This window comes from Eptatretus burgeri, chromosome 9, assembly GCF_056783735.1.
Source record: "Eptatretus burgeri isolate ZD-2024b chromosome 9, Ebu_testis_v1, whole genome shotgun sequence".
Lineage (NCBI taxonomy): Eukaryota > Metazoa > Chordata > Myxini > Myxiniformes > Myxinidae > Eptatretus > Eptatretus burgeri.
In genome coordinates this window covers 68959162-68986009 of record NC_140969.1, presented here as the reverse complement: position 1 = coordinate 68986009, position 26848 = coordinate 68959162, and the positions used below count along the sequence as shown (strand labels likewise).

The following is a 26848-nucleotide window of genomic DNA, read 5'->3' as shown; positions in this document are numbered from 1 at the left end:
AGTTTGAAAATCTGTTTGCACAAACAAAATCGACTTCCCAACATTGAATCTCAATTTAGAAATATACTCCTTGTGCCATATTTCAGGCTGTTCTGATTGCTGTAATGGTAGCTTTTTTTTTTTTTTTTTTTTTTTTTTTTTTTTTTATACCTTGGTCGAGGCTCGTATGAGAGCTAACACACAACTCACAGCAAGGAGGCATGAGACAAGAGGGGCGGGAGTGGAAGGGACAAAACATTGGGGAACAGACACAGGTGAACTGTGGAAGGGAGAGGGATGGGGATGGGACGGGGAACATGGCGAGGGGAAGATGGACATTAAAGGGACTTTCAGGAAGGAAAGCAGGAGAATTGAAGGAAGTGGGCTTGGGTGGATTATCGGGGGTAGAAAAGATCGAGGATTTGGATGGGGGAAGATAAGAGGTGGTGGTGAACAGCTGTTTTGAAAGCCTGAAGGGAAGAATGGGAAAGAATAGAGTGAGGAAGTTTATTCCAAAGGCGGAAAAGAGGAATGAAAGAGTGAAGATGAGCAGTGATTCGTGATTTTGGTAGTTTTACCAGAAGGGGTTGTTGGCGGACCTTGAGCGCCCTGTGGAAATGTGGTTGGGACAAATCGCAGAGAGAGCAGGGGGGCAAGGCTGGAGAGGAGTCGGTAGAAGACAGAAAGACCACCGACCAACCTGCGGTGATTGAGTGAGAGGCCCAAAGACTCAGCTTCATTGCGGGAGATGCCAATGATCTTAAAAGCCCTGGTTTCGACAGCGTGAAGTCGAGAAAGGTGGGAGGCAGGAGCACCAGCCCAGAGGGGAGAGCAGTACTCCATCAGGCTACGGACAAAAGCTTTGTAAGTGGTCAGGAGCTCAAGAGGGCCGAGGAAGGACTTTGCACGACGGAGGATTCCCAGTCGGCGACTGGCTTTTGAGGCAAGGTTGGAAATGTGACTTTCCCAGGAAAGGTCATGGCAGATAGTGAGACCCAGAAGCTTGAAAGAAAAGACTTCTTCCAGAGGATTGTTGAGAAAGTGGATGGGGGGTTTTGTAAACGGTCCTTTCGAAGAGACATAGTGAGAGTGTGAGATTTGTCTGGATTGAAAGACATGTTCCACGTGTTGGACCAGTTTGTGATTTTATCCAGATCTGCAGTGAGCGAAGAAGCTGCTGCTTGCCGGTCTGAGGGATGACAGATGGTACGGCAGAGGGTTGAGTCATCGGCAAAGAGAAATAGAGGATTTTCCAGAGAGTCCGAGAGATCATTGATGAAAACCAGAAAAAGAACAGGGCCCAGAACGCTACCTTGAGGAACTCCAGCCTGCACAGGAAGAGGGGATGAAAGAACTCCATTTAGGGCCACACGTTGACTGCGACAGGAGAGGAAGTCTGCGAGCCATGAGTGGAGATGGCCTTGAATACCATGGGAAGAGAGTTTGGTGAGTAGGGCAGGGTGCCAGACTGTGTCAAAAGCACGTGATATGTCCAGGGATACGGCTCGGATTTCCTGTCTGGCATTGAGGACCTCCATCCATTGATGGGAGAGCAGTAGCAGCATATCTAGGGTAGAGTGACCTAGTCTGAAACCAAATTGATGATTGGAAATCAAGCCATTGGAGAAGAGGAAGGATTTCATGTCTGAAGCGATGATGGATTCCATAACCTTGCTGATGATTGGGAGAAGGCTGATTGGTCTATAGTTACAGGGATCTGTTTTTGCACCTTTTTTATGCAGGGCAGTGATGTTAGCAGATTTCCAAGCAGATGGCAGATGACCTTGGGAAAATGAGAGGGTGAATAGAACAGAGAGAGGGTGAGCAAGAGCAGAAGAGCAGGCTTTGAGGACACGTGGGCTGATGCCGTCTGGACCGGTTGCAGAATCTGACTCGAGGTTTGAAAGCAAGCTCTCCACCTTGTCAGGAGAAAAGGATACAGAGTCCAGGGACAGTTGGGTGCGACTGGGTAAAGTGGGTAGAGATAGTGATGGGTTTGGGACACAAGATTTAGCTGCAAACACCGAGTTTAGACATTCAGCTTTATCACGTGTGGAATCAGCAGTGCGGCCATTTGAGGTAAGGGAGGGGATGGAGGGGGAACATACACCAGAAACAGATTTGATTAAACGCCACCAGGATTTTGAGGAGGGAGAGAGGTTTGAGAGTTCAGACTTGAGATGAGAAAGATGTTGTTTTCTGGCTCTCCTGAGGGTAGCTACACACTTGTTCCGAGCTTTGTGGAAAGAACTGAGATTGCCCTCAGTTGGGTTTGCTTTCCATGAGGCAAAGGCAAGTTGTTTCAGGACAACTGCCTCGCCACAAGCTTCAGTAAACCAAGGGCGGGAGGAAGGGTAAGACAACTGAACACGAGAGGGGATAAATCTGTGCATGAGGGAGAGCAAGTTTCTTTGAAAGAATTCCCAGGATGAGTTGATGTTTGAGAAAGTAGTGATAGGAGACCAGTCTGTAAGTTTGATGGCTGCTCGGAGACCCTGCCAGTCGGCTTGAGTGAAATGCCAGACTCGACGGCGGTGAGGTGGTTCTCTGATAACAGCCAGAGAGATGTCCACTTTAATAAGGACGTGGTCAGAAGAACCAATTGGAGCTTAATGTTTTACATCACTGAATGTCTATTTCCTTTCATTCTCATTTGGAATGTTTAATTCTAGTTTACAGATAATACTTTAAGTAATACACTGGACTGGTGACACTTTACAAACTGATTAGTTTGATTGGGCAGGCTGAGCATTTTTGTTTCGCCAAGAGTAATATGTTAGCCCATCCTGCCTCAAGAACACGTGTGAAGTTTTTTTGTTTTTTTTTAATATACGTACATTGTCGAGGCTCATATAAGAACTAACACACAATGTATACCAAGGGGAGCAGGAGAGGGAAGCATAAAACAGTGGGGAACAAAAACATGAGGAGATCTGTGGAAGGGAGAGGGATGGGGCAGGGTCCAAAAGGTAAACAAGATGGACACTACAGGGACTGCTCAGGTCGTTACACTACAGGGAATTTCAGGAAGGAAAGTGGTGGATTTGCAGGATGTGGGTTTGGGGCAGATTAACGGGGGTAGAAAAGATAATGGTTTTGGATCAGGGAGGATAAGGGATGGTGGTGAACAGCTGTTTTGAAGACCTGGAGGGAAGAAGAGAGTATGACAGTTTGTTCCAAAGGTGGAAAAAAGGGGAATGAAAAAGTGAAGGTGAGCAGTGATTCTTGATTTTGGCAGTTTACCAGAAGGGGGTTGCTGGTGGACCTTGAGCGCCATGCGAAAATATGGGGGGGGGACAGATTGCAGTCAGAACGGGGGGGGGGGACTAGGCCGGAGAAGGCACGGTGGAAGACAGATAGACCACCAACCTGCATGCTTGCTGTGAGAGAGTTAGAGACCCAAAGACTCATCCTCATCACAGGAGATACCAATGATCCTAAATGCCTTGGTTTCCACAGCGTGAAGCAGAGAAAGGTGAGAGGCAGGAGCACCAGCCCAAGGGGCGAGCAGTACTCCATTAGGCTGTGGATGAAAGCTTTGTACATGGTCAGGAGCTCAGGTGTGACAAGGAAGGACTTTGCACGACGTAGAATGCCCAGTCGGTGACTGGCTTTGGAGGCCAGAAAATTCATGGAAAAAGTAGATGGATATACCTGACAGATAGGATGCATGATTATTGATTAAAGTGATGACTTCATTTCTTCTCAGGTATACAGACGTTTTCGTTTTTTTCTTGATACCTTTGTTGCTTGCCCGTGGTGCAGGACACAGTTACAGGGTGGGTCGAGACCTTGGTTTTGAGCTTAAATTTCGGACGACACGATCGGACGGAGTCATCCTGGGAATCGGCAGTGTGCTCGAAAATTTCCTGGGTGTGGAGCTCGTGGATGGGCAGGTGAGGCTGTACATCACCTGTTGTTCATATTTTTGGGGGGCCAAGACAACAAGAGTGACCACGCATGTTGTGAAGCATTGCCGAGACATGTCGTGCTGATGATTGAAAACTTTTGACTTTATATTTGGCCTAAAGTCCCAAAACCCATCCACTTGTGAGGGTTTTAAGTTTTAAAAAAGTTTCTTGGTGATTTTACTTCTAAGAATTTTCCTTTGAAATTTTGACCTCCAATATTATAGCTGTGCATTTTCACCTCTGATTCATTTATGTGAATAGATTAACCCTAAAACTTTGTTAATGCACGTCTTAACTATGAGCAATTACAATTGAGGAAAATCCAACATTGAAAGAGGTCTTGTCATACCTGTGTCGCTTCTCCATTTCTGCATTCTCAAATAATGCAGTACAGTCCTGCGAAAAAGTTAGAACACAGCACAAAATAATCATTAAGCTCAGAGCTCATTAAAGGGATGTGAGCTCAAAAATGAAAGTGATAACAATATACCAGTTGGGTTATAATAAGGCTTAATTCTATAGTATCCATATCTCAATTGAGAGTAGTGAAGTCTTTAGTATCTCATACTTTTATTCTACATCAAGGCTTTTAACAAGGGTACCAAGATGGGTACCAAGATGATACATTCCTGAACGACTGTTGATCTCAATTGAAATGAAAGTGTGTTTGTTTCCTTGTAATTTTACTACACCAAGGCAGCGAGTTGAAAGGTTGATGCACTTCCTGTTTGTACTTTGCTGTCACAGATTGTATTCCAAGTAGATAATGGTGGAAGAAGTTTTTCAGTAACCCACACTCCAGTGGAGTCAGGTGGTCTGTGCGATGGACGCTGGCACAGGCTCAAAGGGAGAAAAGTGAAAAACCGTCTGCTCCTCTGGGTCGATGGAAAAGTCAGTGAGAATTTGAGCAAGCATCCACTGCGTTCTGCCAATACCAAGAATCACATATATCTGGGAGGTTACCCAGGTAAATATCTGGATATATAAAACGCATCGGGGTCATGAAAGTCTGACTACTAACATTATAATGGCCACCATTTTTTATAAAAAGAATTAAATGTCAAACATTTACTGGAATAATTGTCCATCTACCTATTATGTGCTCAAAATAGCTACATATACATCTCCACAAACATACATACATATATACATACATATTGTCATGTGAATGGTTCCTCCTAGAACCACAAGCAATTATTGGTGTGAAGCATACACCTAGAATCTAAAAATTCCACAGATAACTGGGCACGAGGCCAATTTATTAGACACGACACCCAAGGGGTTGCATCCCACATTGTTAAATTGGTGCATGGCTGAACACATACAATTTATTAAACCAAGAGATTAACATTTTAATCCCTCCAAGGGTTATCAATCAAGCTGAATTATCGGTGTAGTGAAGCGGGAATGTCAAAAACACACACACGCACACATACACTTAAATAAATAAATAGATGTACATATATCTTTTTTTAATATTGTCCAACTCAAGGACATACGGCACAAAACACGCACAAGAAGACGTGAAGAATACACTTATTAAGGCCTAAGTCACATTTGCTCTACGGCGAGGATACGGCGGCCATCCGCCCTCTGAATTGACAGAAACGTGCGGCGGCGGCAGAGTTTCTGCGGTGGCCTCAGGGTGGCCCTACGCTGTTTGGCTATCTTTTACAGGCCGTGGGGGTCGCCGTGGAATTATAACGCGGAGTTATAACTTTTTTTCATTTCTACGTTGGCCGTAGCAATTCGACATGCCGTAGTTGTGCTCCACGTCGACCGTACGTAGGGCGTACGGTGGGCTTGCGTTATTCGTGCGGCTGCCGTAGTCTCTTATCAATGAAAAATGAATTTTGCCCAAAAACTGAATACATTTAAAAAAAACCGAACACAATGAAGCATTCATGTTTGTTCACGTGTCTCCCCCACCTGTTCGAGCCGCATCTTCGCGCTTTGTTCATTCAGTTCGTCGGTGGGAGTACTCGTGAAAGCATCTCTCGTGTGTCGATCGCAACTTTACCTCGTGTTTTCACCTTGATTTGTGCTGTTTTTTGTTTTTTTACTAATCTTGTGTTTTAATTAATAACAAAAAAGCACTCCGATCACGTGGTGTGATGGACTGTCAGGCAAGGATTTAATTTCACAGAAAAACCGGTTGTAATTTGGAAAATCCATGATTACCTCAGCCCGATGCGTTTGATGAAAGTGATTATGGTTCTGGGGACATCATGTTTGATGAGCTGCCCTGGGGGCAGCGCTCGCAGAATGCGCGAGCGATCGGAACCCAGGCGGAGCTCAATCCTGTGTGGACCTTTGGATATGGTGATTGTACCAGTTTACATGCAATACACCACCACCGAAGGTCATTTACTCATCTTATTTTACCTTAAACATGAGGAATTTCAGTTGAAAGTGGGTTTTCTTGGGGTCCAGGAAAAGATAAATTCACTCCATTCTTTCTTATTGGGAAAATAGTTTGGGAATCGAACTTTTTGCAATCCGAACAGCCTCCTGGAACGAATTCAATTCGGATTCTGGGGGCACCACAGTATTGGTATATTCCGAACTGTTATATTTTTATTTCAGTAAAAAAAGAACTAGTACATATATACCCACTCGTTACCGTCTGTCTGGCCGCACGTTCACCTTAGGGCCCCCCTGCGGTCGCCTTGCGGGCACCTTGAGACTACCTTGCGTCTACCTTGAAAATTCTATGGCCACCGCAGGGACGCCCTAAGGTCACCGTGCGACATCAAATCAAAGACCGTACGGCACCCCCACGTTTTCGGTCTCCACAATTTCTAAATACGCCGTGCGGCTCCCCAAAAAATAAAAACATATGTGACTGCTACATTGTGTGACCGTGGAAATACTGCGGCCGCCGTATAATTGCTCGTGACCGCAGATTTTGGAGACCCCACGGCCGCCGTGGCAAATGTGACTTAGGCCTAAGTACAGTAACATAAACTATTCATCAAAGGCTAACTTTTCACAGGTCCATGCACTCAACAATCATGCAAACTGAACTCGCAAAGTCAGAGGGAAAAGCAGGACCACACAGCTACCCCTCCCCCAAGTAACATAAACTATTCAGCAAAGACTAACTTTTCACAGGTCCACACACTCAACAGTCATGCACACTGAACCAGCAAAGTCAGAGGGAAAAGCAGGACCACACAGCTACCCCTCCCCCACCCCACCCTCCTACCCCTCCCCCACCCCACCCTCCTCTCATGCACACAACAATACAACTCTAACTCTCTAACTCCACCAAACCAACCCTTCCATCCAACCCCACCTCCTACTTGCATTCTAGATGTTGAGATGAACCCTAATTTGATGTTTTTAGATCCTCGTGGAGGATCTCTAAGTCTTACTCACGTTGTTGTTCTTGTGGACTTTTTTGTTTCACAGCCTACAGTTTTCATCGAAACTTCCTGAAACTTGGCATATATATGTAAAAAATATCCTGCGCAGACAGTAACCATCTCCGATTTTGAAAATTCCTCCGAGAAAAAAAAGTTATGACGTCAAAATATCTCCGCTAATGGAAATTGCCTAAAAAATTATCTCCGAAACTAGGCAAGCTTTTTCAATTCTGTTTGCGGGAATCGAACAGGGCATTAGCAGAGATGAATTGCTGCACATATGATATATCACTATGACGTCATATCAATTTTTATGGTCATTCCTATTTTTGGACATTTTTTGTTTTTTGTTTCATTTGTTTCACAGCCTACAGTTTTCATCGAAACTTCCTGAAACATGGCATATATATATATATATATATATATATATATATATATATATATATATATATATATATATATATATATATATACATACATACATATATATATATATATATATATATATATATATATATATATATATATATATATATATATATATATATATATATATATACATATGTCAAAATACCCTGCGCAGACAGTAACCATCTCCGATTTTGAAAATTCCTCCGAGGAAAAAAAGTTATGACATCAAAATATCTCCGCTTATGGAAATCGCCTAAAAATTTATCTCAAACTAGGCAAGCTTTTTGAATTCTGTTTGCGGGACTCGAACAGGGCATTAGTAGAGATGAATTACCGCACATATGATGCATCACTATGATGTCATATCAATTTCTATGACGACATTCCTATTTTTTGACATTTTTTGTTTCACAACCCTGAGTTTTCATCAGATCTTTGTGAAACTTGCCGTGTATATGCAGAAAGCCCACGCGCAGGCAGTAACCATCTCCGATTTTGGAAATTCTTCCTATAAAAAAGTTAATGTCATAATATCGCCGCTAATGAAAATAACCTATACCATTATCTCTGAAACTAGTTTGTTTCACAGCCTACAGTTTTCATCGAAACTTCCTGAAACTTGGCATATATATGTAAAAATACCCTGCGCAGACAGTAACGATCTCTGATTTTGAAAATTCCTCCTAGAAAAAAAAGTTATGACGTAAAAATATCTCCGCTAATGGAAAGCGCCTAAAAATTTATCTCAAACTGTGCAAGCTTTTGGAATTCTGTTTGCGGGAATCGAACAAGGCATTAGCAGAGATGAATTACCACACATATGATACATCACTATGATGTCATATCGATTGCTATGACGACATTCCTATTTTTTGACATTTTTTGTTTCACAACCCTGAGTTTTCATCGGATCTTTGTGAAACTTGCCATGTATATGCAGAAAGCACACGCGCAGGCAAGAACCATCTCCGATTTTGGAAATTCTTCCTTCTAAAAAAGTTAACATCATAATATCGCCGCTAATGGAAATCGCCTCTACCATTATCTCTGAAACTAGTTTGTTTCACAGCCTTCAGTTTTCATTGAAACTTCCTGAAACTTGGCATATGTATGTAAAAATACCCTGCGCAGACAGTAACCATCTCCGATTTTGCAAATTCCTCCAAAAAAAAAAGTTGACGTCATAATATCGCGCTAATGGAAATCGCCTATACCATTATCTCCGAAACTAGGCAAGCTGTTTGAATTTTGTTTGCGGGAATGAGGCCGGGCATTAGCACAGATAATTTATCACAAACCCGATACATCACAATGGCATCATATTCGTTTTTATGATGTTATCATTAAGAGCACTCCGATCACGTGGTGTGATGGACTGTCGGGCAAGGATTTAATTTCACAGAAAAACCGGTTGTAATTTGGAAAATCCATGATTACCTCAGCCCGATGCGTTTCATGAAAGTGATTATGGTTCCACTCATTCGAGATTGTTTCATCTAGAACCTTCTAAACATAATGTAACAGCCCACTCTCATGAAAAAACTGAATTTAATTTCAGAAGTCACATCCTTATAACCCTCGGCAGAGGAGAGGGTATTGCATCTGTGTCCGTTTATCTATCTGTCTGTCTGTCTCTCTGTTTGTTTGTTTGTTTTACCTTTGCAGGAGGAGAGGGCATTGCATTCGGGTCCGTTTGTTTGTTTGTAGCTTGGCAAAAAAAAAAAAATTTGACCACCCATGTCGCTTACCGGCTTGTTGGGTAGTCGATCCAGTCGAAAAAAAAATTGAGAATTTGTTCTACCCTTATTATCAGGATTTAAAATGGCGAATTCAGTTCATACAATGGCGATTTGGATGAAACTTGGTTGGTAGGTTCATACCATGACCGAGTTGTGTGCAAATGAGAACTGTTGCTATGGGCACCACCGTTGCCTAGCAACGGGACTTTGAAATTTTAGAAAAATCATAAAAAATATTATTTTTTCGAAAATCAAAAATCGGGCGACGAGCGACTGTGGGCATGACATTCAGCCATATTGTCAAAAATTTCCAGCCGGATCCTATGAAAACTGTCAGAGAAGATAGACTTTGAATGAACCCTGGTCGAAAACAATAAAAAAACGAAGTACGTTATATCTCAGAGACTATGAGTCATATGTACATGAAACTGGTATGGTGGGTTCATGGTATGTCCTAGTTATGTGTGAGAAAGAACTGTTGCTATGGACGCTTTTGTTGGCTCGTCACGGCTGAAAAACCTCTAAATATGGGGGTATTTTAACGAAAAAACAATCTGCAGTATTAACCCTTGAAGCGAGAATCATGAATTTTCTTGTGCTTAATCCTCAGGTCATTCCCCATGGAATGGGCCCATGGCGTCAGGTTCTATTGGGTAGTCGACTACCCATGTCCGCCTACCCGCTTGTTTGTGTGTTTGTCTGTCCAAACCACCTCCAGCCCAAACCATTCAACTGATCGTTCTGAAATTTTGAAAGATTATGGTCACCGACTCTGTGACTGTTGCACATTGAAGTATCATAAAATTTGGTCGACCAAAAAGGTCTACTTCGGCCAATTTGGGCAAAATTTTCTGAAATCCTCAAATTTAATCTAATCTACTTGAAATTTGAACAGGATTTGCATACCAAGTCAATGAATTCAACCACCTATTATTTTTAAGGTTAACTTTGGTCATAAGGTCAACCCAAAATGGGACAAATTTTTTAATTGTCTCTAAAATTGCTAATTTTCATCCGATTGACTTGAAATTTTAAGACCATTTGCATATCAGCTTACTGAATTCAACCACTAATTATTTTTGAGATCAACATCGGCCAAAAGCCCAAATTGGGCCAAATTTTCTAAAATCCTCAAAATTCATCAGATTGACTTGAAATTTGAAGAGCATTTGCATATCAGGTCACTCAATTCAACCACCTATTATTTTTTAGGTTAACTTAGGTCAAAAGGTCAATATAGGCCAGAAGGTCAACACAACACAGGCCAATTTTTAGTCAGTTCCGTCGGAAGTTACTTATTTTTATTTTTTCTAAATTGTCAATTTTCATCCAATTGACTTAAAATTTCAAGACCATTTGCATATCAGCTGACTGAATTCAATCACCAATTACTTTTGAGATCAACATAGGCCAAAATTGGGCCAAATTTTGTAAAATCCTCAATTTTCATCAGATTGACTTGAAATTTGAAGACCATTTGCATTTCAGTTAACTGAATTCAACCACCTTTGAATTTTGAAGTTAACATGGGTAAAAAAGTCAATATAGACCAAATTTCTAAAATTGTCCATTTCCATCTGATTGAGTTGAAATTTGAAGAGGATTTGCATGTCAGGTCACTGAATTCAACCACAAACTATTTTTAAGGTCAACATCAACCAAAACGTCAACGTAGGCCGAGATTTCTAAAATCCTCAATTTTCATCCAATTCACTTGAAATTTGAAGATGATTTGCACATCCGGTCACTGAATTAAACTACGCACTATTTTTGAAGTCAACTTAAGCTAAAAGGTCAACATGGGCCAAATTTCTAAAATCCTCAATTTTCATCCGATTGACTTGAAATTTGAACAACATTTGCAGATCAGGTCAATGAATTCAACCAACAATTATATAAAGGTCAAAAGGTCAACACTGGCATAATTTCTAAAATTGATAGATAGGGCCAAGAACTACATCCAAATATATGTATGTATGTATGTATACGAGCCGGTAGGTGGACATGGGTAGTCGACTACCCAATAGAACCTGACGCGATGGGCCCGCTTGATGGGGAATGACCTGGGGATTAAGTACAAGAAAATTAATGATTCCAGCTTCAAGGGTTAATACTGCAGATTGTTTTTTCATTAAAATACCCCCACATTTAGAGGTTTTTCGGCCGTTGCAAAGGCAACGGAGGGGGTCCGTAGCAACGGTTCTTTCTCACACATAACTAGGACATACCATGAACCTACCATACCAGTTTCATGTATATCTGACTCATAGTCTCTGAGATATAACGAACTTCGTTTTTTATCTTGCCAAAACGAAGTTTTTGCAAGATATGTTAGTCAGCTTGTATGTTTTTTTTGTTTGTTTGTTTGTCTGTAATCACGTATAAAAAATTCTGCAGAGCACAGTTATCATTGGAAATTTTTGTAACTTCGCATATCAGAGGCCTATAGAGGTCCCTTTCAGCGCAGAAAATTTTGAAGGTCAAAGGTCAAGGTCACTTTGTTGCAAATCAGGGGAGTCGACGAAACCCTCATTTTTTGAGTAATTTTGATCGGATCGTCTTCAAACTTCATGGGAATATAGTTCATGGTCTGGCGCTCAGCTGATTAATTTTTGGTGGCGATTGGCCTTGACCTTCATGGTTAACGCCTAAGGTCAAACATATTTGACCCGAAGGTCAAATTTTCAAGTTTTAGGAACCATATCGTGTAGTTGCTCAAATTGAACACCTCGATGAGTGCTTTCTAGATATGTCAAGCTTGAGACATTATGACGTCATTTGGTGACGTTATGAGGCAAACGCATATTTTTAATGGTTACTCTGTAGAACGATTCTCATCGGAATCTCTTGTTGGCAGATATTCCTCAAGGAGTTGCTCCTGGTGGATAGCAGCTCTGTTCACCTCAGTGTGACCTTAAAGAAGTCACTCGTGGTCACCTTTTGGCAAGATATGGGTCACCCTGCAGGTGACATTTGTTTATTTATTGTTTTCGACCAGGGTTCATTCAAAGTCTATCTTCTCCGACAGTTTTCATAGGATCCGACTGGAAATTTTTGACAATATGCCTGAATGTACTGCCCACAGTCGCTCGTGGCCCGATTTTTGATTTTCCAAGAAATAAATTTTTTATGATTGTTCAAAAATTTCAAAGTCCCGTTGCTAGGCAACGGTGGTGTTCATAGCAACGATTTTCATTTGCACACAACTCGGTCATGGTATGAACCTACCAACCAAGTTTCATCGAAATGGCCATTGTATTAACGGAGTACTGGACCGAACAGAGGGACAGACAAGCAGGTAGGCGGACATGGCGAGTCGCCTACCCAATAGAACCTGATGTGATGGGGCCCGTTCGATGGGGAATGACCTCAGGATTAAGCACAAGAAAATTCATGATTCTAGCTTCAAGGGTTAATGCTACAGATTGTTTTTTCGTTAAAATACCCCCACATTTAGACGTTTTTCGGCCGTTGCTAGGCAACGGAGTGGTCCATGGCAACGGTTCTTTCTCACACATAACTAGGACATACCTTGAACCTACCATACCAGTTTCATGTATATCTGACTCATAGTCTGAGATATAATGAACTTCATTTTTTATTGTTTTCGACCAGGGTTCATTCAAAATCTATCTTCTCCGACAGTTTTCATAGGATCCGGCTGAAATTTTTGACAATATAGCTGAATGTGCTGCCCACAGTCGCTCATGGCCCGATTTTTTTTTTTTCGAAAAAATTAATTTTTTATGATTTTTTTAAAAAATTTCAAAGTCCTGTTGCTCGGCAACGGTGGTGTCCATAGCAACGGTTCTCATTTGCACACAACAAGGTCATGGTATGAACCAACCAACCAAGTTTCATCGAAATCGCCATTGTATTAACGGAGCACTGGACCGAACAACTAGACCAGACAGACAGACAAAAATATCCACGGAAAAAGTGATAATAAGGGTAGAACAAATTTCAAAAAAAAATTTTTTTTTTTTAGATTTTTTTTCGACTGGATCGACGGAAATACTGATGATAAGGGTACATCAAATTTCAAAAAATAATTTGAAATTTTTTTTTTTCGACTTGGTCGACTGGCCAACAGACAGACAGACAAATATATCTACGGAAATACTGATAATAAGGGTAGATCAAAAAAAAAAATTTTTTCGAAAATAAATTTTTTCAACTCGATCGACTACCCAACAAGCCGGTAGGAGGACATGTGTAGTCGACTACCCAATAGAACCTGACGCGATGGGCCCGTTCGATGGGGAATGACCTGAGGATAAAGCACAAGAAAATTCATGATTCTAGCTTCAAGGGTTAATGCTGCAGATTGTTTTTTCGTTAAAATACCTCCACATTTCGCGGTTTTTCGGCTGTTGCTAGGCAACAGAGGGGTCCATAGCAACGGTTCTTTCTCAGACATAACCAGGACATACCATGAACCTACCTTACCAGTTTCATGTATATCTGACTCGTAGTCTCTGAGATATAACAAACTTCGTTTTTTTATTGTTTTCGACCAGGGTTCATTCAAAGTCTATCTTCTCCGACAGTTTTCATAGATTCCGGCTGGAAATTTTTGACAATATGGCTGAATGTACTGCCCACAGTCGCTCATGGCCCTATTTTTGATTTTCGAAAAAAATTTTTCATGATTTTTCTAAAATTTCAAAGTCCCGTTGCTTGGCAACGGTGGTGCCCATAGCAACAGTTCTCATTTGCACACAACTCGGTCATGGTATGAACCTACCAACCAGGTTTCATCGAAATCGCCATTTTAAATTCTGATAATAAGGGGAGAACAAATCTCAAAAAAGAATTAAAATTTTTTTTTTTTTTCGACGACATCGACTACCCAATATACACACTAACACACACACACACACACACACACACACACACACACACACACACACACACACACACACACACACACACACACACACACACACACACACACACACACACACACACACACACACACTGATGAGCCAAAACATTATGACCACCTGCCTAATATGCTGTTGGTCCTCTGTGTGCCACCAAAACAGCACCAACCCACCGAGGCATGGACGCCACAACAACCCTGAAGGTGGCTTGTGGTATCTGGCACCAAAACATTAGCAGCAGATCCTTTACATCCCACAGATGCTCAATCGGATTGAGATCTGGAGAATTTGGAAGCCAGGACAACACCGTGAACACTTCACCATGTTCCTCAAACCATTCCCGAACAATGTGTGCAGTGTGGCAGGGCACATTATCCTACTGAAAGAGGCCACTGCCATCAGGGAATACCATTGCCATGAAGGAGTGTACCTGGTCTGCAACGATGTTTAGGTGGGTGACATGTCAAATTGACATCCACATGAATGGCCGGACCCAGGATTTCCCAGCAGAACATTGCCCAGAGCATCATACTCCCTTCACCGGCTTGTCTTCTCACAGTGCATTCTGGTGCCATCACTTCCCCAGGTAAACGGCGCACACGTACATGGCCATCCATGTGATCTAAAAGAAAACGGGACTCATCGGACCAGGCGACCTTCTTCCACTGCTGCAAGGTCCAGTTCCGACGCTCGCGTGCCCATTGCAGGCACTTTCAATGGTGGACAGGGGTCATCATGGGCACTCTGACCAGTCTGCAGATACGCAGCCCCAAACGCAGCAGGGTGCGATGCACTGTGATTTGTGACACATTTCTCTCGTGACTACCATTAAAATTTTCTGTGACTTGAGCCACAGTAGACCTTCTGTCGGTTTGGACCAGACGGGATATAATAGCCTTTGTTTCCCTCGCGCATCGATGAGCCTTGGGTGCCCAACACCCTGTCGCCGGTTTGTGGTTTGTCCCTTCTTAGACCATTGTCGGTAGGTACTCACGACTGCTGACCGGGAGCACCCCACAAGCCTTTCCGTTTCAAAGATGCTCTGACCCAGTCATCTGGCAATAACAATTTGGCCCTTGTCAAAGTCGCTCAAGTCTTTACTCCTGCCCATTTCTCCTGCATCCAACACATCAACTTGAAGAACTGACTGTTCACTTGCTGCCTAATATATCCCACCCCTTGACAGGTGCCATTGTATCAAGATTATCAATGTGATTCACTTCACCTGTCAGTGGTCATAATGTTTTGGCTCATCAGTGTGTGTGTGTGTGTATATATATATATATAAAATATTGTTACGGAAATAGCCCTTATGGGACTACTAAATTTAGGATTAGCTCAGATCCCCCATTAAATGCCTGTTTAGCTAGGTTGTGTGGTATAAGGGACGTTATGTGTGTCGGGAGGTGTGAGAGGCTGTTTTTATGTTCATATGGTGGTGAAACGAGAGATCACTCTTCTTCCTCTCCTCTACGGACGATAGGCCCTGCCGAGTCGGCTGAAGGGGGTGTGGCTAGAGGGAGGAAGTGACGTGAGGGGAGGAGCTTAGGTCGGTTTTCGCCGAGAGAGGCGTGCTCACCACGAGCGAAGGAAAAAGGAAGAAAAAAAGGAGCTCTCAGTTTGGAAAATGGCAGTCGCTGAGAGGAAAGGGTGCTCGTGTCTCGAAGCGTGCTCGTGATTAAAAGAGAGTGAACATAGGCTTCGTAAAGAGGTTCGGTGTGTGTAAACAGTCGCTCTCGAGGCGCCATGTGTTTTTGGAAGCGAGCGAACGAAGGAGGGACAGTGTGGAATCTGCCGGTACAAAAACGGCAGTCGCCTTTGAGAGGCTGCCTGCACGTGGAGTCGACGATCGACTCCTACGAGGAGGTGATCGACAGATTTGGCCTGCGTCTGGCCATGGAGCCTCCGTCCGTACTCACCTCACGGCTCGACACGTTGCCGATCCGTGCGCGGAGCTCGCCCCCTCGACTTGGGCCTTGTCTGGAGAACAGGCCAGGCCTGAATTTGTATGCTGGACCGTGAGAGAGATCGGCTGAGGCCCATCGTCGACCTTACGTGGGGTCAGAGCGTGCTGAGACCGCGTGCGGTGCGAAAGGGGCAAAGGGGAGACGAGCTCCATTTCGCCATGCGGCACGTTCGAGCGGGAGTTGGAATCCGTGGACATCCGCCTGTTGTGAGTGACATTCGTGCTTCTTTACACTGTCCTCTCGTCCATGAGACATCACCAAGTACTCTGTCTTGTCTTGCATGCATGCTGTTTGTCTGTCTGTGTTTGTCTGCACATTGTCTAAGGCATATTTCGATAGCGATCCCCTCGAAACCTTTAGTCCGTGGATCCCGAGTTAAGAACGGGTTGAGGATTGTTAATAAAACCCTTGTCGTGAATTTTGCTTGTATTGTGATCCCCGAAGTTCCCCAATAAATCTGGTTAATTCGTATGAAGTTGCCGCTATGGATTAATTCATGTCGCGTCGAGGAATGATCCGTTCGATTGGCATATAACACCAAAAGTGGTTACAGACTGGAACACTCCGCTCGGTCTCTGACAAAACCAGTCTGTAACCAGGGGTTCTATTTCCCCAACTGGCAAGGTTCAGGATTACATTGGTATCACGATTGAAGACGCGTGACCCGAGGCCTGTGCCGAGCCGGCCGGCGTTATAAATCCCGGAGATGGCTGGAGTGGGTTGAGAACCCCTCCGTCGCTGAATCCTTAACAATATATATATATATATATATATATATATATATATATATATATATATATATATATATATATATATATATATATATTTGTGTCTCAAAAAGTTGTGGATGAGTTGGTTCGGTGACAAGAATAAGTGGATTAGATATATTTTTTTCAGATCCATCCCATCAGTGGGATATAAAATGTAAACTGTTCAGCCTGCCCGAGGTATGCATACTACCACGTGCCATTCTACTTTGTTCCGTTATGCCAAGTGTTGCTCAATGAGAGATTTTTCATTTGTTTGTTTGTTTGTTTGTCCACACAGAACTTTAGAGTTTTTCTCTGCAACCGCTTGTCGGATTGAAACTAAATTTTCACCATTGGAGCGACTACTCATGTAGAATGTTCTATTGGTAATTATGATGTCATAGGTCACGTGGTGTATGCCCCGGTTAGAATAGGTGTACCATATCCCTGTGTGTCGTAAGAGGCGACCAGGGTTGCGTCAGGAAGGGCATCCGGCGTAAAAACCTATGCCAAATCATTATGCGGACAACAAAACGAATTTCCATACCGGATCGGTCGAGGCCCGGGTTACCAACGACCGCCACCGGTACCGGTGGTCAGCAGGGTACCAGTGGAAATTGTGCTACTGCTGGGCGAAGGAGGAGAAGGAGACGGGGAAGGCGAGTCCGGAGGCAGTGGGAGAGGGGGAAGGGTAGAAGTGTGGAGGTGAGAGTTGGAACTCTGAATGTTGGGACGATGACTGGCAAAGGGCGAGAGTTGGCTGATATGATGGAGAGAAGAAAGGTGGACATACTGTGTGTACAAGAGACCAAGTGGATGGGGAGTAAGGCGAGGAGCATTGGAGGTGGTTTCAAACTGTTCTACCATGGTGTGGATGGGAGGAGAAATGGTGTCGGGATAATCCTGAAGGAAGATCATGTCAAGAGGGTATTGGAGGTGAGGAGGGTGTCTGACCGAGTGATGAGTGTGAAGTTGGAAATTGAAGGGGTGATGATGAATGTCATCAGTGCATATGCCCCACATATGGGGTGTGAGGTGGAATATAAAGAAGATTTCTGGAGTGAGTTAGATGAAGTGGTGGAGAGTGTATCCAAGGATGAAAGAGTGGTGATTGGAGCAGATTTCAATGGACATGTTGGGGAAGGGAATAAAGAGGATGAGGAGGTGATGGGGAGGTACGGTCTCAACAAGAGAAATGTGGAAGGGCAAATGGTGGTAGAGTTTGCAAAAAGAATGGAAATGGCAGTGGTAAACACGTATTTCAAGAAGAAGGAGGAACACAGGGTGACATACAAGAGTGGAGGAAAGTGCACACAGGTGGATTACATCTTAAGTAGGAGATGCAACCTGAAAGAGATTAGTGACTGTAAGGTGGTGGCAGGGGAGAGAGTAGCTCGACAGCATCGATTGGTGGTCTGTAGGATGACTTTAGAGGTGAGGTTGAGGAAGAGAGTGAGGGCTGAACCAAGGACCAGATGGTGGAAGCTGAAGGAGGAAGACTGTTGCGTGAAATTTAGGGAGGAGGTGAGACAGGCGTTGGATGGTGGTAAAGATGGGTGGGATGATTGGGCAACGACAGCAGACGTTGTGAGGGAGATAGCTAGGAAGGTACTTGGTGTGACATCTGGACAGAGAAAGGAAGATAAGGAGACTTGGTGGTGGAATGAGGAAGTACAGGAAAGTATAAGGAAGAAGGGGTTGGCGAAAAAGAAGTGGGATAGTCAGAGAGATGAAGAAAGTCGGCAGGAGTACAAGGAGTGGCGTCGAAAAGCAAAAAGAGAGGTGGCTAAGGCCAAGGAAAAGGCATATGACGAGCTGTATGAGAAGTTGGATACAAAAGAAGGGGAAAAGGATTTATACCGATTGGCAAGACAGAGGGACCGAGCTGGGAAGGATGTGCTGCAGGTTAGGGTGATAAAGGACGCAAATGGGAATGTGCTGACGAGCGAGGAGAGTGTGTTGAGAAGGTGGATGGAGTACTTTGAGGAGCTGATGAATGAAGAAAATGAGAGAGAGAGAAGGTTGGAAGAGGTGGAGATAGTGAATCTGGAAGTGGGGTGGATCAGTAAGGATGAAGTGAGGACTGCTATGAAGAAGATGAAAAGTGGAAAGGTGGTTGGCCCAGATGGTATACCAGTGGAGGCATGGAAGTGCTTAGGAGAGATGGCAGTGGGGTTGTTAATCAGATTGTTTAATAAAGTCTTGGAAAGTGAGAGGATGCCGGAGGAGTGGAGATTAAGTGTACTGGTTCCGATTTTCAAGAATAAGGGTGATGTGCAGAGTTGTGAAAATTACAGAGGGATAAAGTTGTTAAGCCACACCATGAAGTTGTGGGAAAGAGTAGTGGAAGCTCGGTTGAGAGGAGAGGTGACGATCTGTGAGCAGCAATATGGGTTTATGCCAGGAAAGAGCACCACTGATGCGATGTTTGCTTTGAGAATGTTGATGGAGAAGTATAGGGAAGGCCAGAAAGAGTTACATTGGGTGTTTGTGGATTTAGAGAAAGCTTATGATAGGGTGCCAAGAGAGGAGTTGTGGTATTGTATGAGGAAGTCGGGAGTGTTGGAGAAGTATGTGAGGATCGTGCAGGATATGTATGAGGACAGTGTGACAGCGGTGAGGTGTGTGGTAGGAATGACGGACCGGTTTAAGGTTAAAGTGGGATTGCACCAAGGATCGACTCTGAGCCCTTTCCTGTTTGCAATGGTGATGGACAGGTTGACGGACGAGATCAGACTGGAGTCTCCATGGACTATGATGTTCGCGGATGACATCATGATCGTTAGGGAGAGTAGGGAGCAGGCTGAATCGAGCCTTGAGAGGTGGAGGTACGCACTGGAGAGAAGGGGAATGTTAGTCAGTAGGAGTAAGACGGAGTACATGTGCGTAAATGAGAGGGAGGGTGGTGGTATGGTGCAGTTGCAAGGAGTTGAGGTGGGGAAGGTGGATTGGTTTAAATACTTGGGATCAACTGTCCAAAGTAACGGAGAGTGTGGGAGAGAAGTGAAAAAGAGAGTGCAGGCAGGATGGAGTGGGTGGAGAAGAGTTGCAGGAGTGATTTGTGACAGAAGGGTAGCTGCAAGAGTGAAGGGGAAAGTATACAAGACGGTAGTGAGACCAGCTATGTTGTATGGTTTGGAGGCGGTGGCGCTAACAAAAAGACAGGAAGCAGAGCTGGAGGTGGCAGAGTTAAAGATGCTGCGATTCTCGTTGGGAGTGATGAGGATGGATAGGATAAGAAATGAGTGTATTAGAGGGACAGCGCAGGTAGGACGGTTTGGAGACAAAGTGAGAGAGGCGAGATTGAGATGGTTTGGACATGTGCACAGGAGGGAAACGGAGTATATCGGGAGAAGGATGTTGAAGATGGAGCCGCCAGGCAGGAGGAGAAGAGGAAGGCCAAAGAAGAGGTTCATGGATGCGGTGAGGGCGGATATGCGGGTGGTTGGAGTGTCAATGGAAGATGTGGAGGATAGAGCAAAATGGAGACAGTTGGTCCGCTGTGGCGACCCCTAATGGGAGCAAGCCGAAAGAGGAAGAAGAAGAGGTCACGTGGTGTGGCAGCCATGTTGGAAAACGGAAAAACTTTGGACCTCTATCTCTGAAACCGCACCAAGATAAAAAATTGAAACTTGGTACATAGCAAGGACTCCTCATGAGGAATAAGTGATTTTTTAAAATGACGTCATAGGTGCCTTCGTTATGACGTCATAATTGCTTCATCTGATCAGTATGAAAATTTTTGGTGATCTTGGGAGAAAATGGTAGACAGAAAAAATATTGATGATGTCATCGGTCACATGATTTGGCAGCTATATTGTTTTGTTTTTTTAAACCTTCAAAATCTTGTTCTCTGAAGTGGCTGAACAGATCGAGGCAAAACTTTACACACATAACCACCGATACATGAGGAACAAAAGGTTCGCACATATGATGTCACAGGTCACATGATTTGCAGCTATGTTGGATTTATCTGAAAACCTATAAAAATCTTCTTCTCCAGAATGGCCAGACAGATTGAGGGGAAACTCTACAAAAATGTTCCCCAAGCCTTGGGTATACCAGGGTATTCACAAATGATTGATGTCACATGGTCTGGCAGCCATATTGGATTGAGCAAAAAAAAAATTAAAAAATTATTTCTCTTGATCCGCTTAATCAATTGATGTGAAACTTCAGAGTTCTGACCTAGTAGTGATGTGGAATGTAAGTTTTAAATTTCACTCTGATCGGATGCATGGTCTGGCAGCCAGAATTGTTTAATTTTGTTGATCTCGGTTCTTTTTGTTATTTTTTAATTTTTTATTATTATTATTTATTTATTTTGAATAAGGCTCACTTGGTTGTGCCTGGATGGAATTGAGGGTGGAGGAGTAGCAGCTGAAATGTGAATCCTATCCAGGTTCCCCCTGATGACTTCATCTTTGCTTTTTGCTTGTTTGGGTTCCTTCTTATTACTCCAATGTCGGACTGTTCCTTGTTGGTCATCCATTTGTGTTGAAATGAATTTATTTTAATCCCATTCTTAATTCAATTGAATAATCATATAAAAATCATCATAGGTCAGGTCATGGTCAGATGACCAATCAAAGTGGGATGTCTTGGTATCCAGTCATCACTGCCAACAGTTATAAAGTGGCAGTTCTAGTTATGTCTCTCATTAAGTACACAACACAACAGGACACAAATGTCACACAAAATATGCCACACAAAATACACCACACAAAACTAAACAAACACCACACAAAACAAGTTCTGGCAAGAGTCTGCAATCTGTGATTGCTCTTTTTCTTGTTTTAACTTTGATGGCCAAGTTTTTAAGTTGAAAAATATCATCATTTTAATTACCTCCACCACCGATGCTGAAGTTGGTTATGTTTTCACCCGTTTCTCTCTTTGTTTGTTAATTGCCGGAATCCTTCGGATTTCGGCAATTATGTTGGTCGGTTGTGTGTGTCATTCTGTGTGTCTGTCTGTCTGTCTGTTTGTTTACCCTGTAGCAGCCACACCGTTTCAGCGATCATGACCAAACTGGGGACAGACGTCAGCCATGGTCCAACTTAGACACTTGTCGTTTTTGGTGAATCTAGGTCAAAGGTCAAGGTCACTGAAAAACCGAAATTCTTATTTTCGCAATAACGTCCGTTAAATGGTCGTATCGACTTCAAACCAAATACAAAATGTGCATCTTCCAATTCTGCATCGAACCATATGTCTCATTGGGGTGTCACACCAACACTCGTCTTAGCGGTCGGGGGTCGAATGTCAAGGGGGGTCGGGTCAAAACTTTCAAATTGCGATAAAAACGCCAGTTCATGCCCAATTGACTTTCAAGTTATGATCATGACCAAACTAAGTGCAATAACTCATTAAACAGTAGCACTATCGACTTATAAGAACCAAATTGATTTCCAGGTTTTTGTTTTGTCAGAGATCATGGAGATATGACAAAGTTATTCCAGCAATTCCTTGCTCAACGAGCAATTTCATTTGTTTGTTTGTGTGCAGGATATCTCAAAAAGTTGTGGACGGACCAGATGAAATTTTGTGGACAGGTTGGGTGTGTGACAAGGACAAAGTGATTAGATTTTGGTGGAGATCCAGATCCGGATCCGACTACTAGAATTTTTAAAGTGATTCTTCACCATTGAGAGATCAGGCCAAAGACGATATATCGCACGATATTTCAAAAAGTTGTGGATGGATTCGGATAAAACTTGGTGGACAGGTTGGGTGGGTCACACGGACGAATTGATTAGATTTTGGTGAAAATCCGAATCCGGATCTGGATACGAGAATTATTTAACTTTTAAAGTGATTCTTCACCATTGAGAGATCGGGCCAAAAATGATATAGTGCTGTCTCGCATGATATTTCAAAAATGTATTCGGCCCAATATGTTCTCATGGATCGGCATTGCGTGGCGGAGGTATACGCTTGACAGAGTGCCCTTCTCGTATTTATTTTGTTTTGCTCTTTTCAGTTCAAGATCTGTGTTTTTTCTTTTTCATTTTGTTTTGTCTCAGAAAACTTGGAACAGCATTCGTTCACAAGTCAAACCTCATTTCACGGCTGCATCAAAAATCTCACGTTCACCAGGAGTGGCCACGTCCAGAGCTCAGTGTATCTCGGAAAAGCCATGAGACTTGTGCAAGCACTTCCAGACTCATGTCCAACACGGGGGTAGTCATCCCAATAATGGCAGAAACTGCTGTGGCAATTGGATGAACACTCTTTCACTCCAAATCATGATGTGAACAGTATGTTAGCCACACAGCTCCCCCACCGAATTCTTTATGACTTTATAAACTACAAGATGTTACCACTGGCTGTCAATTTACTTGACCTTGATTTCAACGAGCATGTTCAACAAATCAATAACAACAGAGTGTGCTGAACAAGGTATAAATGTGACCCAGGAAAATGATTCGCTCCATTGCCATCTCTCAAGTTTCCCCCAACCCCCTCCCTACATCTGCCCCCACCCCCTGTAAACCCCCAACCCCCTTACCATGTTCGAATCCTGTTTATTTAGATCTATCAACGATTATAAATGGAATCAAGAAAAGTGTTCAAGAGGGGTTATAATGTTCCAGGGTTAGTCCAGGACACCCCAACAATTTTTATTTTTTTCCAATGTAGTGTTGCTTAACTTCCAGGCACTAGTGGCATTTTCCCTTCAAACACTTCTTCCACCATTTTGTTACATGTATGGCAACAAAATATATTTAAGATTACTTTTTAAACTGCATCTTGGTTACTTCAGTCTCTACTTCATTGTTCTTAACAGCCATACAGGAAGGACTTTAAATGTCGAAACAGATAGTGGTCACTGATCCAGGTCTGGGATGTATGGGGAGTGTGAGGGTGAACAATCACAGATGGTGGTCTGCACAGCACAGATTTGTTGTTGTGTAGGAGAAGCACACATTTGGTCATTATGCCTTGGCACCTATTTTTGATGGAGTTCCAACATTTTCACATTTTTCGTACTTCCACGATCCAATGTTTCACACAATTATACCCCATTCCGAGAACGTTTTTAAAGGGCCCCGGAAGTTCTGAAAACACCTTCATATGCTGAGAATGTGATTGAACTATTATCAGCACTGCATGCTCATTGGATGGTTTTTGATGCGGTTCATGACTGTCATGTCACCTGAAATCTGTCCAAAATTTCAAGTGGGATTTTCAAATGGGAGAGCTGGAAGAAAGGAACATTCTGCCCACAGATTATAATCAGCACCAACAACTTCTGATTCATCTATGTCCAGGTGATGTAATTTGTTCCAAACCAAATGAATAATGATTTGAAAATCTTTACTTTAATACGAAGTGCTCTTTTGAATGAAGTGGATTATGCTGTATTAATTTGTTTATGTGTCATTGTCATGGTGAATATGATATTAATGTTACAGGATGAAATCAAACATGTTTAATGTCTATCTCAAATTCAATTAAAGGTACAGTGTGACCTTCAAAGGAAACATTTCATTTTTTTTGCTTCACGTAGCTGATTATATATATATATATATATATATATATATATATATATATATATATATATATATATATATATATATATATATATATATATATATATATATATATATTCACTGACTCACTCACTCATTCATTGATTCACTCATATAAATGTTTAGTCCCTTCTTCATGGGGTAAAAAGCTCATATTTCACATATTAAAGCAACTTGAAGCCAATATCCCAGAACAAAATCAGAAAACCGTTGGAAAAATTCCATAAATGATATTATCTATGAATAAACGACAGCCAGTGCAGCTTCGGTCTGCTCACTGTGGTTGAGGTGACCCAAGACAATGGTACTTACACTCGAACTGGTTGCTCGGCAATGCTAACACGTGCCTCTTCCACCTGTTATTTTATAACTTTTGCCGTATTTACAATAAAAATTGCTGGAGTTGTAAACCTTTGAATAAAGATCTAATTATAATCACGAATTCTTTATTTACTTAAGTTATTTAGCTGCTTGCAGATTGCAAACGCAATCCACATGATATCATCAAATATATGAAACATACTTATTATGTCCGCATGGAGGATGCACCTGAGTAGTCGCTTAAGGCCCTGTCACACCTTGACGATTTAGCCAGCGTATGCCTGACGTATGCAAAACTTGGCTAAAACGCTGGCACACGTCGAATACGTTATGGGTAAGTTTGTATACGTAAAGAGCACGCTGGCATACGTCGTAGTATGCTCGCTTTTTTTCGTAGTACGCTGGCATACATCTTTGTGTGGTGGCATACGTCATAGCATGCCGCGGTGTGAGACAAATTTTCCATGCTTAAAATTTTTCGACGTATGCCAGCGTATGACTCGCACGTTCCGCATAACGCTGGCCATAAGTTGTAGGCACGTTTCGCGATCGTTGACACGCGTCGACACACGTTACTTGTACGTTACTCATAAGTTGAAACACGTCAAGGTAATGGTTAGTGTCAGTGTTCCAGACTCCCTGTTTTTTTTTTCTTGTTTTTTTTCTTCGGTATGACGGTGATGTTGACACTTCGATTTCTAGTGCGGTTATAATATAATATAAGTAATAGGCTGCCGCTCAACGATTTAAATCGTAACCGCACTCAAAATCGAAGTGTCAACATCACCGTCATACCGAAGAAGAAGAAAAAAAAACCAGGGAGTCTGGAACACTGACACAAGTAACGTGTGTCGACGTGTGTCAACGATTGCGTAACGTGCCTATAACTTATGCCAGCATATGCGGAACGTGTGTCATACGTCGAGTACGTCGAGAAATTTTGCTGAAAATTTCAACATGCTGAAAATTTCTCGATGAACTCGGCGTATGACGACGTATGCCAGAAAACTACGACGTATGCCAGCGTGCTCTAAACGTACACAAAACTTACCCAGAACGTATTCGACGTGTGCCAGGTTGGTTCGGCAAATTTTTCATACGTCGGCATACTCTGGCTAAAACGTCAAGGTGTGACAGCGGCTTCACACTTGGATGTCGAGTGCGGTTATGATTTGAATCGTCGAGCCGCAGCCTATGAATTGCCTACGTCACGTGATCGTCGGCGATACGCTGCCGCGCGCTATGCATAAGTTAGACTATCGTTGGGCATAGGTTGTGAACGCTGACAACACGCTCAGCATTCATTGGAATAAGTTATCGATATGTGATGAAAACGTTCTGTGTACGTTACGAACACGTTATGCATACGTCCAACACGTTATTATACAATTTAAAAAACATCAATAGTTCAGCGTACGCCAGCATTTTACATACGTTTTGAGACCTTGCCATACGCTGGCTAAAACGTCAAGGTGTGACAGGGCCCTTTAGTGTGTGCACGTGCGTGCAAAACACCTCACCACCACATTATACAAAACACCTCACCACCACATTACACAAAACACCTCACCACCACGTTATTCAAAACACCTCACCATCACATCATTCAAAACACCTCACCACTATATAATTCAACTCACCATCACATTTTTCAAAACACCTCACCACCACATGATTCAAAACACCTCACCACCACGTTATTCAAAACACCTCACCATCACATCATTCAAAACACCTCACCACCATATAATTCAACTCACCATCACATTTTTCAAAACACCTCACCACCGCATTATACAAAACACCTCACCACCATGTTATTCAAAACACCTCACCACCATATCGTTCAAAACACCTCACCACCACATTCGAGAAGACACCTCACCCCCATATTATACAAAACACCTCACCACCACATAATACAAAACACCTCACCAACACATTATACAAAACACTTTCCACCACATTATTCAAAATACCTC

The 26848-nt window shown here is 42.8% G+C and overlaps 1 protein-coding gene across 1 annotated transcript in view; it reads left to right on the top strand.

Annotated features, from left to right (window-relative positions):
- LOC147020301 (laminin subunit alpha-1-like) overlaps nt 1-23499 on the top strand; it is a 309126-nt gene extending 285627 nt beyond the window's left edge. The window contains exons 60-62 of the mRNA XM_085895590.1: nt 3745-3875; nt 4638-4857; nt 23037-23499. Of these exons, the coding sequence (XP_085751716.1) occupies nt 3745-3875; nt 4638-4857; nt 23037-23197 (512 nt within the window). The 3' untranslated portion in view covers nt 23198-23499. The remainder of the gene's footprint in view (nt 1-3744; nt 3876-4637; nt 4858-23036) is intronic.
- The last annotated feature ends 3349 nt before the right edge of the window (nt 23500-26848 follow it).